The sequence below is a fragment of the Rhododendron vialii genome, chromosome 10a, assembly GCF_030253575.1.
Source record: "Rhododendron vialii isolate Sample 1 chromosome 10a, ASM3025357v1".
NCBI classification, from domain to species: domain Eukaryota; kingdom Viridiplantae; phylum Streptophyta; class Magnoliopsida; order Ericales; family Ericaceae; genus Rhododendron; species Rhododendron vialii.
Window position 1 is genome coordinate 19,238,179 of NC_080566.1, and position 14,322 is coordinate 19,252,500.

At 39.0% G+C, this 14,322-nt stretch overlaps 1 protein-coding gene across 4 annotated transcripts in view; it reads right to left on the minus strand.

The window, feature by feature from the left end:
• Window positions 1-8,015: 8,015 nt before the first annotated feature.
• LOC131303619 (anaphase-promoting complex subunit 2-like) overlaps window positions 8,016-14,322 on the minus strand; it is a 27,989-nt gene continuing 21,682 nt past the window's right edge. For 2 of the 4 annotated variants that reach the window (XM_058330576.1, XM_058330574.1), the window contains exons 13-17: window positions 14,320-14,322; window positions 13,814-14,005; window positions 12,627-12,695; window positions 12,353-12,534; window positions 11,655-11,928 (exon numbers count right to left, since the gene is read on the minus strand). The exon at window positions 14,320-14,322 is cut by the window's right edge and continues 79 nt beyond it. In XM_058330576.1, the coding sequence (XP_058186559.1) occupies window positions 12,412-12,534; window positions 12,627-12,695; window positions 13,814-14,005; window positions 14,320-14,322 (387 nt within the window). In that variant the 3' untranslated portion in view covers window positions 11,655-11,928; window positions 12,353-12,411. Of the gene's footprint in view, window positions 8,168-11,654; window positions 11,929-12,352; window positions 12,535-12,626; window positions 12,696-13,813; window positions 14,006-14,319 lie in introns of those variants that run through there. The other 2 variants (XM_058330575.1, XM_058330577.1) reach the window with 2 other exon arrangements.

The following is a 14,322-nucleotide window of genomic DNA, read 5'->3' on the forward strand; positions in this document are numbered from 1 at the left end:
GTTGGGAGTACATGAGAGAAATGAAAACTGAGGGGCCGAAGCCATACTTAGAATTAAGTAAAGTGAATAAATCAAAGTGTAGCTGATGATAGTTCGTGGCCGAGCAAAAAGTGAATCTGGAAAAGGTTGATCACATGTATGCCTTCTTCAGATTCTGTGCATTCCACGGGTTGGTAAGGACTTTCCCATTCATGTCCTCTAGCATGTAAGCACCTTCACTAGCAATCTTGACAACATGGAAAGGTCCCTCCCAGTTGGGTTTGAATTTCGTTTTCTTACTTGCTTGCACAACTTTTCGCCAAACCAAATCATCTGGCTTGAAGGTTTTAGTTCGCACACTTCGGTTGTATCCCTTAGCCACTTGCTGCTGGTATTCGGCGAGCTTTAGGTGAGCGTCGTCACGCTTTTCCTCAGCCAAGATGAGTTCTTGCTCCACGACTTCTTCGTTTGTTTTGGCGTCGAATGTTTCTGTTCTGAGAGTTGGAAACTTTGACTCCAGAGGTATTACGGCCTCCATTCCGAATGCCATTGAAAAGGGTGTCTGGCCAGTGGAGCGCCTTGGTGTAGAACGGTAAGCCCATAGAACGTGTGGTAACTCCTCAGCCCACCTTCCTCTTTTGGAGTTTAGCCGACGCTTGATCCCGACACAGACGGTCTTGTTTGTGGCCTCGGCTTGGCCATTCCCATGGGGATAAGCTAGGGTAGAGTTGAAAAAGCCTATCCTAAATTCAGCGCAGAGGCTGGTGAGGTCCTTGCTGACGAATTGGGTCCCGTTGTCTGATACGATGGCGTAAGGGACGCCGAACCTTGTAACAATGTTTCTCTAGAAAAGTCTCCGAACGTCAGCCTCTGAGATTGTCACCAGAGGCTCGGCTTCTACCCATTTTGAGAAGTAGTCCGTTGTTAGGAGGGTTGTTTTGTCGATCATGACTTTGGTGGAATAAACAGATATGACGATCTAGCTTTGGAGGATTTGTCAAAGAAACACCTCTTAATGTAAGTATATATCGAGACGACTCTTTTTGAAGTTATAGTTTGTTGAATTCAAAATTTTATTTTGTTTTGTGCCCATGTCTTGCTGAGGATTTTGGAACCGTATAAGTAATTAGACTGTTCGTTAGGACGGAGTTGTTTTCTTACATGGCTTTCAGCATTTCGTAGTTTTGGTAATTTGCTTTTTATCAGGTTTATATGAAGCAGGGGTTGGTGTTGTAGATGGTAAAAAATGCATGGGAGAGTTACGGGAAAATATGACGATTGAGGTGGGCGGGTGCATAAGGATCACATGCAATGGATTCCAGTTTCCATGCAAAAATATTGCGAGACATGAGTTCCTCCTACTATTGCTAGAGGGAGATGAGAATAGGGGATTTGATTATGGTAAGTAGTGAATAGGGATTTGAATGGGATGATGTGGGTTAGAATATGAAGGAAGATTCGGATGTAAGTCATGATAAATTGAGGTTTGAAATGTATTACGGTTAACTGTGTTTAATAGGTTAGAGGACGGAGATGAGTCGCTCACTGGTACTAAGTTTGGTTTTGTAATTACTATTGTATATGATTTATTGGACATGCAATCACATTACGTTTGGACGTTTGTAATTTATTTTGTTTCAAGTGTGCCTGACTCTCCATGGAATTGTTGAATTCTAGATTACTAGATGTGGTCCCCACTAATTAGGAATCGGTTGTGTTGGGATAAAGTTATGCGGGTGTGTGTAAGCACGGGCAGTTGTCCACAACTTGCTAAAGACACGCAAAGTTAGTTATAATGCCGCATTCTTCAAGCCGTGCCTTCAGGCACGGGCATGCGCTAGTCATAGATAAAGCAAAACACAATACGAAGAGAAGAAACATATTACAAACAAGGAATGCAAACAGAAAACAAAGAGACTTCAACCCATGATCGCTCCCAATCTAAGCTCTATTGCCACTTTATTTGTAAGTTAGTTTGTTTTTTATATCTCCTCAATAAAGGTAAAAGGCAGCTTTACTAACAAGATAAGGCATGTTAGCCTATTTATAGTAAGAGTCCTTTCTGGCTCATTAACGCTTTAATTTTCAGTAAGGACGTTTAGACCTTGGGGAAGTATATAAGATATGTAACGACCCTGAATTTTGGTCTGTAAAAAAATTTCGTTAAATATTTGAATTTTATTTGAATTACTTATTTTCTCTTGAGTTGCTATATGATTGCTTGTTAATTTTCGTCGTAGTTAAAATTTTGCTCTCGACTAGAAATCCAACGTGACCAATTTAGTTAATTTCCAACCGACTACTTGGAGGAACCGAGCAACCAACTTACCTAGTTACTAGTGGGACCTTTTGAACCCTTTGGACCTTTTGAACCTTTGCCATTACCCATTGGTCCATAATGGTTAGGGTAATCTTTATCCATTGGACAATAGGCTTCCATTTAAATATTTTGGTAAAGTACAAGATATAGTATTTTAATGGTTTATAAAAACATGTGCAAAGTACATTTATTCTTTGTTTATTGGGGATTCTTCCACCCCTCCATTATCCATTGGTTAATAACCGCAAGGGTAAATTTTGTCCATTGGATAATAAAACTTTTTATTATAAAAGTACATGTAGTCTTTTCAAAATTTTATTTTTATAAAAGGTACTTGTACTCTTTTGTCCAATGGTTATTAACCGCAAGGGAAACTATTATCCATTGGGTAATAACCGTTAGGGAAGTTAGTGACCATTGGATAATAGAGACTTTTGACCAAATAAAGTACCGATGTGACTAGGGAACCTTCCAATAAAGTTGATGTGACTAGTCAAACTTTTCAAACCCTAGAAATTACTTATTTATTTCTTTTTATTAATTTGGTTTTATTCTTTGTCCATTGGACAATAAAAGTTAGGGGAACTATTATCCATTGGATAATAGAAACCCAATTCTTTATATTAAAGGGGTTTTGAGCAAAGTACTTGAATAGACTTTTATAATTATTTTGAAAAGTACTTTTGATTATTTTTTTCCAATAAAAGTACCCTAGTAACTATTGTCCATTGGACAATGATTGTTAGGGTAATCTTTACCCATTAGACAAAAGCCTTTCCTTTATTTTATTTGGTAAGTACATTTATATATAAGCATGTGTAATAATAAAAAGGACATGTAGTCTTTTTCAAAGACTTAGTTTAATATTTAAAGTACTCTTACCTTATTATCCTTTACTTTCAACCAAGTACATGAATCTATTAAACTAGTCTTTTTCTTAAAAACCCATGTGATGAAGTATTTTTATTTTAGTACAAAAGTACTTAGTAGCCTTGTAGCCTTTAAAGCCTAATATTCTCCTAAGTACTTTGTTATTATTTTGTATTGGGGTTTTGTACCCAATTGGATTTATTTATTGGAGAGTTGATCTTCCTAGATTACAAAGTACCCTAGTTTATTTATTTTTTGTGGCATGTGCCTAATTGGATTTCTTTATTGGGTATTTGATTTTGAGAATCTTTGTACTTTGTACTTCCTTATTCTTTCTTGTTATATATCTATATATATATGTGTGTGTGTGTATGTACTAGGGAGAGAGAGAGAGAGAGAGAGAGAGAGAGAGAGAGAGAGAGATTGCCGAGAGAGAGAGGGAGAGAGACCCGAGAGAGAGAGGGAGAGAGAGAGAGAGAGAGAGAGAGAGAGAAGAAGATGGGTTGTACCTTGACTTGACTTTCCTACATCTTTCAAATCCTTGGTGAATCTTCCTTCCTAGCTAAGGAACTAGCCCTCCATTAACCTCCATTGTACTTCTATATTTGTTTAGCACAAAATCTTGTGCTCTTGTCTCCAAATCTCCAAACAAATCTTCCATAAATCCCATCATTGGTACAATCTAGCCATGCAAGCCTACCTTTTAACCTAACTTAGCCATGCAAACCTAGGGTTTAGACTTTGACCTTCCATGAGTGCTTGACAAGTGTCAAAGTGTGAGGTATGGTGAGAGAGAGGGGGGGCCGGCCTTGAGAGAGGAGAGGGAGCCAAGATTTTTCCTATAAATAGGACCCCATTCCAAGCATTGAACACACACCTCCCATTCTACAACTTCTCTCTCTAGAATTTCCTTGTTCTTTCTTTGTTCTTCCTTTTGTTCTTCTTGTTCTTGAGTCCTTCTTGAGTTCTTCAAGAAACTCAACCTAGGCCGCCACTAAGCCGCCACTCGACCACCCTCTCGATCCAAAAGTAGTAGTAGTAATAGTCAAGTAGAAGTTTCGAGAGAAACCTTTCTCTTTCGAAACTACCGGAGGCCTACCGTAGGAAGTTACTCCGCCCGACCACCGACGTACTTTCCGTAGCCGACTACCGCCGAGAAGAACGGTAGATTATCCCTATCTACTACTCCTAATTATATGTAGTTCATCCTTACGTACTTATCGTTTGATTAGAAGTAATCGTATTTTGATCTTTAAGATAGTTATGAACATGCGTATATGAGTTGCTTGTATTACTTGTGGTATGTGATAAAGCATAAGTGATTTCACTCCAAAGACGTCCGTACATGTGGCGTTGTGCTTTGAATAAAGCATAAGTGATACACTCCAAAGGCGTCCGTATATGTGGCGTTATGCTATAAGTAGTGATTGAGCGTGTTAAAGTAATATAGAATTGGATGATCTTGTTAGAAAGATACGTGTCCTACCGCGGAGTCTTTGAATGTAAACGAGACACGAGAACCGAGAATGTAGAAACATGACACATAGGGTGTGATTAATGAAAGGAAATGTTTTCTGAGGAAGGAAATATTTTGAAACAACATAATGACCGGTTTTGGGTGGCATTATGTGAGTTGTGTGCGTGCGTAAAAGAAACATTTGAAAAGGTTGAAATGTTTTGGAAACCGCGATGTGGCCGGACGTGGTAGCCCATCGTGTGGATTTTGAAAACCGCAATGTGGCCGGACTTGGTAGCCCGTTATGTGTATGAAAACTCGTAATGTGGCCGGACTTGGTAGCCCATTGCGTGGATTCTGAAAACCACAATGTGGCCGGACGTGGTAGCCCATTGTGTGGTGTGTGTTTTGTGTGCGTTCCAATGGGAATCCGGGAAAAGCGGAACCATTGTAAGGTTGTGTGTGTTCCAATGGAGATCCGGAATAGCGGAACCATTGTGAGGTTGTGTGTGTTCCAATGGGAATCCGGGAAAAGCGGAACCATTGTGAGGTTGTGTGTGTTCCAATGGAGATCCAAAATAGCGGAACCATTGTGAGGTTGTGTGCGTTCCCATGGGAACCCGGACCGGCGGAACCATGGTGAGGTATGGCTTGGTTATCCGCGGAGAGGAGCCAATGCAATTGTGTGCCAATGGGAACCCGGCGCGGCGGAACCATTGTGAGGATACTCGGGAGACCGGCGCGGCGGAACCGAGGTTGGGTGTCTTAAAAACAAATTTTGGAAACCACAATGTGGCCGGACGTGGTAGCCCATTGTGTGGTGTGTGTTTTGTGTGTGTTCCAATGGGAATCCGGGAAAAGCGGAACCATTGTGAGGTTGTGTGTGTTCCAATGGGAATCCGGGAAAAGCGGAACCATTGTGAGGTTGTGTGTGTTCCAATGGAGATCCGGAATAGCGGAACCATTGTGAGGTTGTGTGTGTTCCAATGGAGATCCGGAATAGCGGAACCATTGTGAGGTTGTGTGTGTTCCAATGGGAATCCGGAAATAGCGGAACCATTGTGAGGTTGTGTGCGTTCCCATGGGAACCCGGACTGGCGGAACCATGGTGAGGTATGGCTTGGTTATCCGCAGAGAGGAGCCAATGCAATTGTGTGCCAATGGGAACCCGGCGCGGCGGAACCATTGTGAGGATACTCGGGAGACCGGCGCGGCGGAACCGAGGTTGGGTGTGTTAAAAACAAATTTTGGAAACCGCAATGTGGCCGGACGTGGTAGCCCATTGTGTGGTGTGTGTTTTGTGTGTGTTCCAATGGGAATCCGGGAAAAGCGGAACCATTGTGAGGTTGTGTGTGTTCCAATGGGAATCCGGGAAAAGCGAAACCATTGTGAGGTTGTGTGTGTTCCAATGGGAATCCGGGAAAAGCGAAACCATTGTGAGGTTGTGTGTGTTCCAATGGAGATCCGGAATAGCGGAACCATTGTGAGGTTGTGTGTGTTCCAATGGAGATCCGGAATAGCGGAACCATTGTGAGGTTGTGTGTGTTCCAATGGGAATCCGGAAATAGCGGAACCATTGTGAGGTTGTGTGCGTTCCCATGGTAACCCGGACCGGCGGAACCATGGTGAGGTATGGCTTGGTTATCCGCGGAGAGGAGCCAATGCAATTGTGTGCCAATGGGAACCCGGCGCGGCGAAACCATTGTGAGGATACTCGGGAGACCGGCGCGGCGGAACCGAGGTTGGGTGTGTTAAAAACAAATTTTGGAAACCACAATGTAGCCGGACGTGGTAGCCCATTGTGTAGTGTGTGTTTTGTGTGTGTTCCAATGGGAATCCGGGAAAAGCGGAACCATTGTGAGGTTGTGTGTGTTCCAATGGAGATCCGGAATAGCGGAACCATTGTGAGGTTGTGTGTGTTCCAATGGGAATCCGAAAATAGCGGAACCATTGTGAGGTTGTGTGCGTTCCCATGGGAACCCGGACCGGCGGAACCATGGTGAGGTATGGCTTGGTTATCCGCGGAGAGGAGCCAATGCAATTGTGTGCCAATGGGAACCCGGCGCGGCGGAACCATTGTGAGGATACTCGGGAGACCGGCGCGGCGGAACCGAGGTTGGGTGTGTTAAAAACAAATTTTGGAAACCGCAATGTGGCCGGACGTGGTAGCCCATTGTGTGGAGTGTGTTTTGTGTGTGTTCCAATGGGATCTGGGAAAAACGGAACCATTGTGAGGTTGGTTGTGTAGCTTGGTTATCCGCGGTACGGAGCCAATGCAATATTGTGTGAGTTAAACAAATGATTTTTGAAAGATGAATTGGTATGTGAAAATGTTGACATGGTCTACGATGAGTCACGTAGGATAAGCCTGGAAATCTTGGACACCAACGATAGATGATTAATGAATGTGGATGTGTAAATGATTAACTGCGTATATATGTATCATGTGGAAATCGATGTGTTATTATTTCCTGTTGTTTTAAGTTATGGGTTAGTGGGTAAGGATTACTCTGCTGAGCTTTGTAGCTCACGGTGTTGCCTTTTTGGTGACCCTGACATATTATATGGGTGGCGACGCCGGTATAATGTGTCAGATTTCGTAGATGATCAGGGTAAGCAGATCACCGTGGAGACTTTTGGAGCTGAGGAGCTGGCTAGGATGGAGAAGAAGGAGGAGCTGTAGATAGGAATCTTAGAACCCCCTTCATTTGTGTAAATATTGAACTCTTATGAGAGTATTTGTTGTAAGAAGAGCCAGACTCTATTTTGAGGTTATCAATAAATTATGACTCTATTTTGAGGTTTTAAATGAAATTGTCTTTTTAACGTACCCAAAATTCGGGGCGTTACAAGATAGAGAAGGTTTTTCTCATTTAGTATTGATTTGGCTTCGCCGTATCATACCATGTACTCGATATCAACCCAAGGGGTTGGCTTGCCCTTCAATACTCAGAACTTTATGGTTTGCTTCTTTCTAAGGTCTTAGTTTCGAAACCTCTCAAATTGCTATTAACTCTTACCAGCCAATTCGTACAAGATTTTAATTACCCCGATTTTAACCTTCCTCTAAAGAGTGGTAAAAAGAAAAGAAAAAAAAAGAGCTACAAACATTCTTTCTTTCATGCGACATAAACCAACTTGATTCAGTAAGCTATGTTTGGATAAGTTTTTGAGAAATTTTGTAGAGTTATGAGTGGAGAGAGAAATGAGAGTAATGATTGGAAGTAGAGGTAATGATTTGAGAGAGATAAAAACAGAAATGAGAATAATGATTGGAGATAGGGATAAGTAATGATTAGAAGTAGGGGTAATGAGTGTTTTTTGAGTTGAGAATTTTTTTTCTAAAAACAATCCAAACAAAGCATAAAGTTTTTGGATATCAATTACAATTTACATTCAAATGAGAAAACTAATCTGAAAAAACATGGTTATTTGACAAGATTGCCTTGATCATCAGCATCCCCCACTCCTGCCTGTCACCGGCAGCCGTGGGCCTTGTATCATCTGTTTGGGCTTCCAGAGTTCTTGTATTCATGAATTTTCTATGCCATCCAAAATTTCCAAGATCATTGTCCTGCTCCATTTTCTCAGTTGTCAAACGGGGAATGCAATGGTATTCAGGAAAAAATATTGGCACTTTCCTAATGCTAGCATGAAAATTGTAGGAAGTTCTACTCGTAGAAGCATGATTATATAGCTTCTACTTTCTCGTAAAAAACACAAGGAATTTTATTTCTTATGAAGGTTGTCATCTCTTATGATACAGTTTCCATTATGTTTATAATATTTCTTTCCTATCATGATCCATGATGTCTGTTAGAATGTCAAGGATAAGTTCGTAAATATGAATATTTTCTTGCATGATTCTTCCAAACCTTTTTATTCTAATCGAACGTGTAGAAGAAAATATTTTTTTCCAACTTTACTTTCTATCATTTTTACTTTTCAGTTTAATATTCTTTCTAATCAAACGAACCCTAAGGTACCACATCAGAAACCCAAAAATGGAGTAAAAATGTCATTAGCAATTATTGCCATAGTGTTTTTTTTTTTAATAACTCGGGATGTCCGGAAAAGTTACACGCACCACCAATCCCTATGGACTTAATCTCACCATCTACTAGTAGAAAATCCTATTAAATATGGGGAAAAAACCACATATGCTATTAGGGTACGTTTATAATCAGAGAAATGCCACGTATGTATTAGGGTACGTTTCTAATCAGAGAAATGCTATGATACATGAAAAAAGGTAGAGGTGTACACGGTCCGGATTGGTCCGGTTCTCTAGAAAATCAGTAACCAGACCATTTTAAATGGTTCTAGAAAATTAGGAACTAGAACCTAACCAATATATGCATGGAACCTAACCAGAACCAAACCGCAAGACCGGTTCGGTTTTGGTTCGGTTCCGGTTCTATCCAATAACCATCCAAACACTTATTCACAACATATGAACTCTTTAAATTAAATAAATAGGAAGATAATTTGCTGGAATAGAAAATGAAGGAAGAAAATAAAAACTTTCCTAACAAATGAAATTTCATCTCTAAATAAATTAAGTTTAGCAAGGAAAAGATTAACCTACTAAATTCAAATACATATTTAACTACACACACATGTATTTCTATATTTATCTTAGTTTTAAACGGTCCGGTTCGGTTCTAACCACGGTTCATTAATTGAGATCCAGTAACCGAACCAAAATTAACGGTTCTTATTTTTTTGGAACTATAACCTGACCGTAGAACCGCGGAACCGGACCAAATATGACGGTTCAGTCCGGATCGGATCAGTTTTACGGTTCTGGCGGTTTCTTGAACACCCCTAAAAAAAGGAACATGAAAGAAAATGAATGGCTCAGATTCACACTGACTATGAATCCGAGCCATCCATTCCCTTTTATGGACACTTTCATGTATCCTATGTCATGTATTGTACTATTCCTCTTGTAATCATACAAGTAAGATCGAATCTTGAAAAGTGGTCATGAGTCAATTTCAATGTAGGGCCTCTTAGATGAATAGAAATCTAAGTTATTATTTTGTTGAAACCACGAATCTTTCTCTCCACGACCGACAAAACCCAAAATAGAAAAATTTGCATCACTACAAACATACGAGAACACTTTCAGCAGCCTTATATATATGTATTTTTAGGTAAAATTTGATTAGTATTGAATCAAACTAGGACAAACAAATCTTTGTCGTTGTCCTTTATTACAGTCCAAGACAAGAATTGGGGTCCAAAACTGGTGGTCACAGTATTAAGGTTGCACAACACCCAACTCGGAGGAAGCGTAAACGAGAAAGGGTTATTGAGGACAGCCGTGGTGACCTGCATACTTATCGAATCCCTCAACGCCATGCTTTTAATTGACTCATCTTTGCCTCGTGTTCCTAATCCTTGTTTTTTATTGTCGGGTTGTTTTAGCTACGGTTTCTATGCATATGGTCTTGTCTATATGAACAAGTATGAATGCTCTTTCTTTCTTATATTTTATATGCAGTCTATATTTGGTATAAAAAAAAAAGCCTTAAACTAACTTAACGGCCACTATGTGATGTATTGCGCATATTCAGGCAGGTAATGCAGGAAGGCGACTGAGGCTTATGTCTCGGGTCATTTTGTAAAATTAGGGACTCATAAATTTTAGGAAAATGATATTGGCACTCCAAAAATTGATGCAGACACTCCAAAATCAATGTAATTCCAAAGCCACTTTCCTTTGTTTTTTGGAGTGTTTGTATCAATTTTTGGAATGCCAATATCATTTTCCAAATTTTATAGGGTGCTATAATAAGTATAAAAATAAGTCCATTATGAATAAATCCGAAGGGCTCATAATTGTTCATAATAAAAAAATAAAAAAATTCCAAGGGGCCCATTTGGTGGTGAAAGGGCTTTTGACACGTCAATGTAAAACAAAAGGGTTTTATATATATCCTCGATGCTCTATTCCTCGGTACACATTCTGATTCAAAGATTCACAAAGCAATTCTCTCGTCTTCCAAAGCAAACCCATTTCGATTTCTTCACAATTGTACGATTTCTTTGCTTTCATTCAAGTTAAAAACAAATTTTTTCATGTGGGTCGGCATTCTTTGAAATACAGCAGAGTAAAACTCCAAGAGTAGGATAGGTTTATCTCAAGAAAAAGATTATTATGCTATCGTAATTACTACTTTTGCCACTAAAAATTGCAAGAAGTGGGACATTTAAGTGATACTAGTAAGTTCTTGTAATGATCACTACTTCGGGAACGTAAATTCTTAGAATTTTTAGATTGATCTATTGTTTATTTTTGTGCTCGTAAAAATACATAAAGGTCCCTAATTTTAAAGTGCGCCTTGAGCTCCCAAAATATCACAAACTAAACCTTAATATACACACACAATCCTAATGAATGTGAATCGTTACATTATTTTTGTGACCCATTACAAACTTTTATGGGAGTACATAGTTTTGTCAAGGCGTTACTAGCTTTAAGATTCCAATCATTGTGGCGTGCAAATGCTGACAAAAAAAATAGCCTATACAAAAATAAGTCTATAATACACGCCTTTATTAAGGTCTGCAGTCTAATGAGTTGCCTCAAATTTCATAACAATTCCATAGAAATTCGTAATATATTTTAAAAAATTCTCAACATGTATGCAGTATTTCTTTATATTTATGTCAAAAATCATAACATAATCATCTGGGCAAATGTCGACATAAAAGACTACTCTCTCTCTCTCTCTCTCTCTCTCTCTCGATATCAAGCTTCTTGAATTTTGTGGTTAATCTAATTTTCTCAAAAAACCAACTTCAACACTCTTTTTCTCTGTAGGAGTATGTACACGTGCCAAGATTCTAAACAATAAATACTGAAACTTTAACTCACATTAACATATACGCTTGAAATAACTAGGGAGCTAATATTGCCTTTTGCAACAACTGGATCCTACCTTCGAGTTGAGAGTCACATGCAAGTATAAGTACGCTCGACCGAATACTTCAGGAACATAAAAAAATGTAAACAAAAAATTAAAATAAGAACCAATTTGGATAACATAAACGATCATCCTTTTGATGCCGACAATGGCGTTAAGATTTGGTTACCAAATCGAGCTACAACACCCATTAAAAAAAAAAAATGGTTTATGTCCATATATTGTATGCCATAGGGATCAGTAAGATAAGTTGCGAAGTATCAAAACTAATTTCTAATTCACTTGTGGTGATGCATCGAAAATCTGGCAAAATAAGTGAAACAAAAACCTGCACTCCGGCTATATTTAGGGCTGAGGTAACAAAAAACCTGCATTTGGAATAATATAGTTAGGGCATATCCAAAAAAAGTAAAAGAATGTAGCTAGGGCCACAGCGATCAAGCTAATCGTGCTCAATCAACGTTTGGCCTGTTAAAAATGTCGTTTGCAATTGGCTTGTTATGTAAACATGTAAAGCTTGAACATATTTTGCAGTCAGCAAACTTTTTGAGCTAGACTCAACTTATCTCAAAAATCTTACCATAGGAGTATAAAAACTAAGATCCTTGAGAAAGGGTCGTTATCAATTAGATTCAATCTGACTTGAAATCAGCTTGAAAGCTATAAAACAAACCAAGTCTATTGAAGCCCGTTAAATACTTGAATGACCAAATATTTTGCTCAAACAATATCGTTTGAAGCCCTAACTTTAGCCAACCTGAGAAGGGCCGTAAATCTTTTAAGAAGTCTAACCTTGATTTCTTTGTCGAGATTTTGATAAGATGAAAGATACTGCATATCGCATCAGTTCATCACTTCTTCAGAAAATACATGCCATCTCTTAGCTCTAATTTATCTTCTGCAACTAGACCAGATAAGAAGCTTTGTAGCTGCTGGAGTGACTTGTCATAACGAGGATCAGCTACACAAAACATCTGCAGCAATATTTGTTAGGCAAGTAGCTACTTGTGACGATTTTGTTCTCACATAATATGCAGTTTCTACGACCTAACCGAAATATTATTACCTTGAGAGTGTTGTGAATTCGATCCAATGCCATGCTGCCAAAATTTGTTAGCATCCCTGTGATAAATTTCTACAACAAAAGCGAGAGTTCACTTAGATGTGTGCAGGGAAATTATGCAACTAAGAAAGTCCTCAAAATCCAAACGACTCTTGATATTCTCATGGTTATGATATTTACTACCTAAGAGGTACATAATAGGAGTACGTAGCAGGGAATAAAGACAGTCTCTCTCCCCACCAAGGGAAATGTTGATCGCCTCTTTTATCTACAAGCACTAGGCAGTGTTAATGTTCAACTTAGTGAATTATGTTCGACATGCAATGCAAAGTTTGGATAAATGTGGACTTTGACATTGCGTTTCAAAGTTTTGTCCTAATAGGTTTGAAATGGAAATTCACTATAGGTAATTTGAAATCATTCATGCCAAGGATTATTCTTGCACAAAACATTTAAATAGAATACATCTCTTCTACCGGTACCTACATTGTATCATCCACTTTAGATTCACAAGCCACTTATAGCTAAATCTTCTATTTTTGTTGTTTAACCATTGAATCGCTTCATCTAAAATCCACATCTATCAAAACTGAGCCTTTCAATTGAAACATATCATAAAACTTGCAAAGACATGGAAACGGGGTTATCAGTAAAGGTAGATGAGACCCCCATCTGGAAAACAAAGGAGTTATTGAAAATGACCTAAAATTAATTAGCAAAGATATTTGGCCAACGATGCTATATGGGACAGAATGTTGGCTTATCAACAAGCAAAAAGTGAGTACCATGAGCGTATTTGAAATGAGAATGTTGAGGTGGATGTGTGGAAGACTAGGATTGATAGAATTAGAAATGAACTATTCGTGAGATTGTAGGAGTTGTACCTATACAAGATAAGTTGAGAGAAAATAGATTAAGGTGGTAAGGACATATTTATTGTAGACCTGTAGACGCAGTAGTCAAGAAGAGTGACATGATAGTAGTAGATAGTCGAGCTAGGGGAGAGGAAGACCTAAACTAACTTTGGATACCATGGTACGGAAGGACTTGGGCTTACTAAATCTAAGTAAAGAGGTAGCCCTAGATAGAGCTCAATGGAAAACCAGAATTCATGTAACCGACCCCAATTGATTGGGACACAAGGCTTGGTTTGGTATTTGGCCAGTAATAATTTCATTACATCAACCTACCTCGTAAACTGTCATTTCTTTGTGTAGTTGATCCTCGACAGAGGCCACTGATCTGTCTCCATCATCATCACCCACTAAAAGCTCCTCACAGCCTCCAGTATTAGCACCCATCTTGCTAGTGTCGGCAGTGCCATCAACCAGGGTAAATATGTGGTCATTAGAGTCTGCTCCCAATGATTCTGAAAGAATGCCCTAAGGAAACAAATAAGGGGTAAGGCTAAAATCAATTGTTTACTCTTAGAATTACAGTCCTTATTTTGACATCAAATATTCCATAAGGAGGGGTACAGTACAAAACATTTTACTCAACTTGAGCAGTCAATAGGTAAAATGATGATTAAATTGGATACTTAAAGTCCTAGCTGACGACCATTTTAACTACAGAATTCAAAAGTAAATGTCTGTAGGAGACAGGCTTAAGGTAATACCAATTTTTCATCACCAAAAGAAAAAGAATAAAACATGACGGCTACAGGTGTGTTGCAGAGTGTAACAAATAAACTAACCTT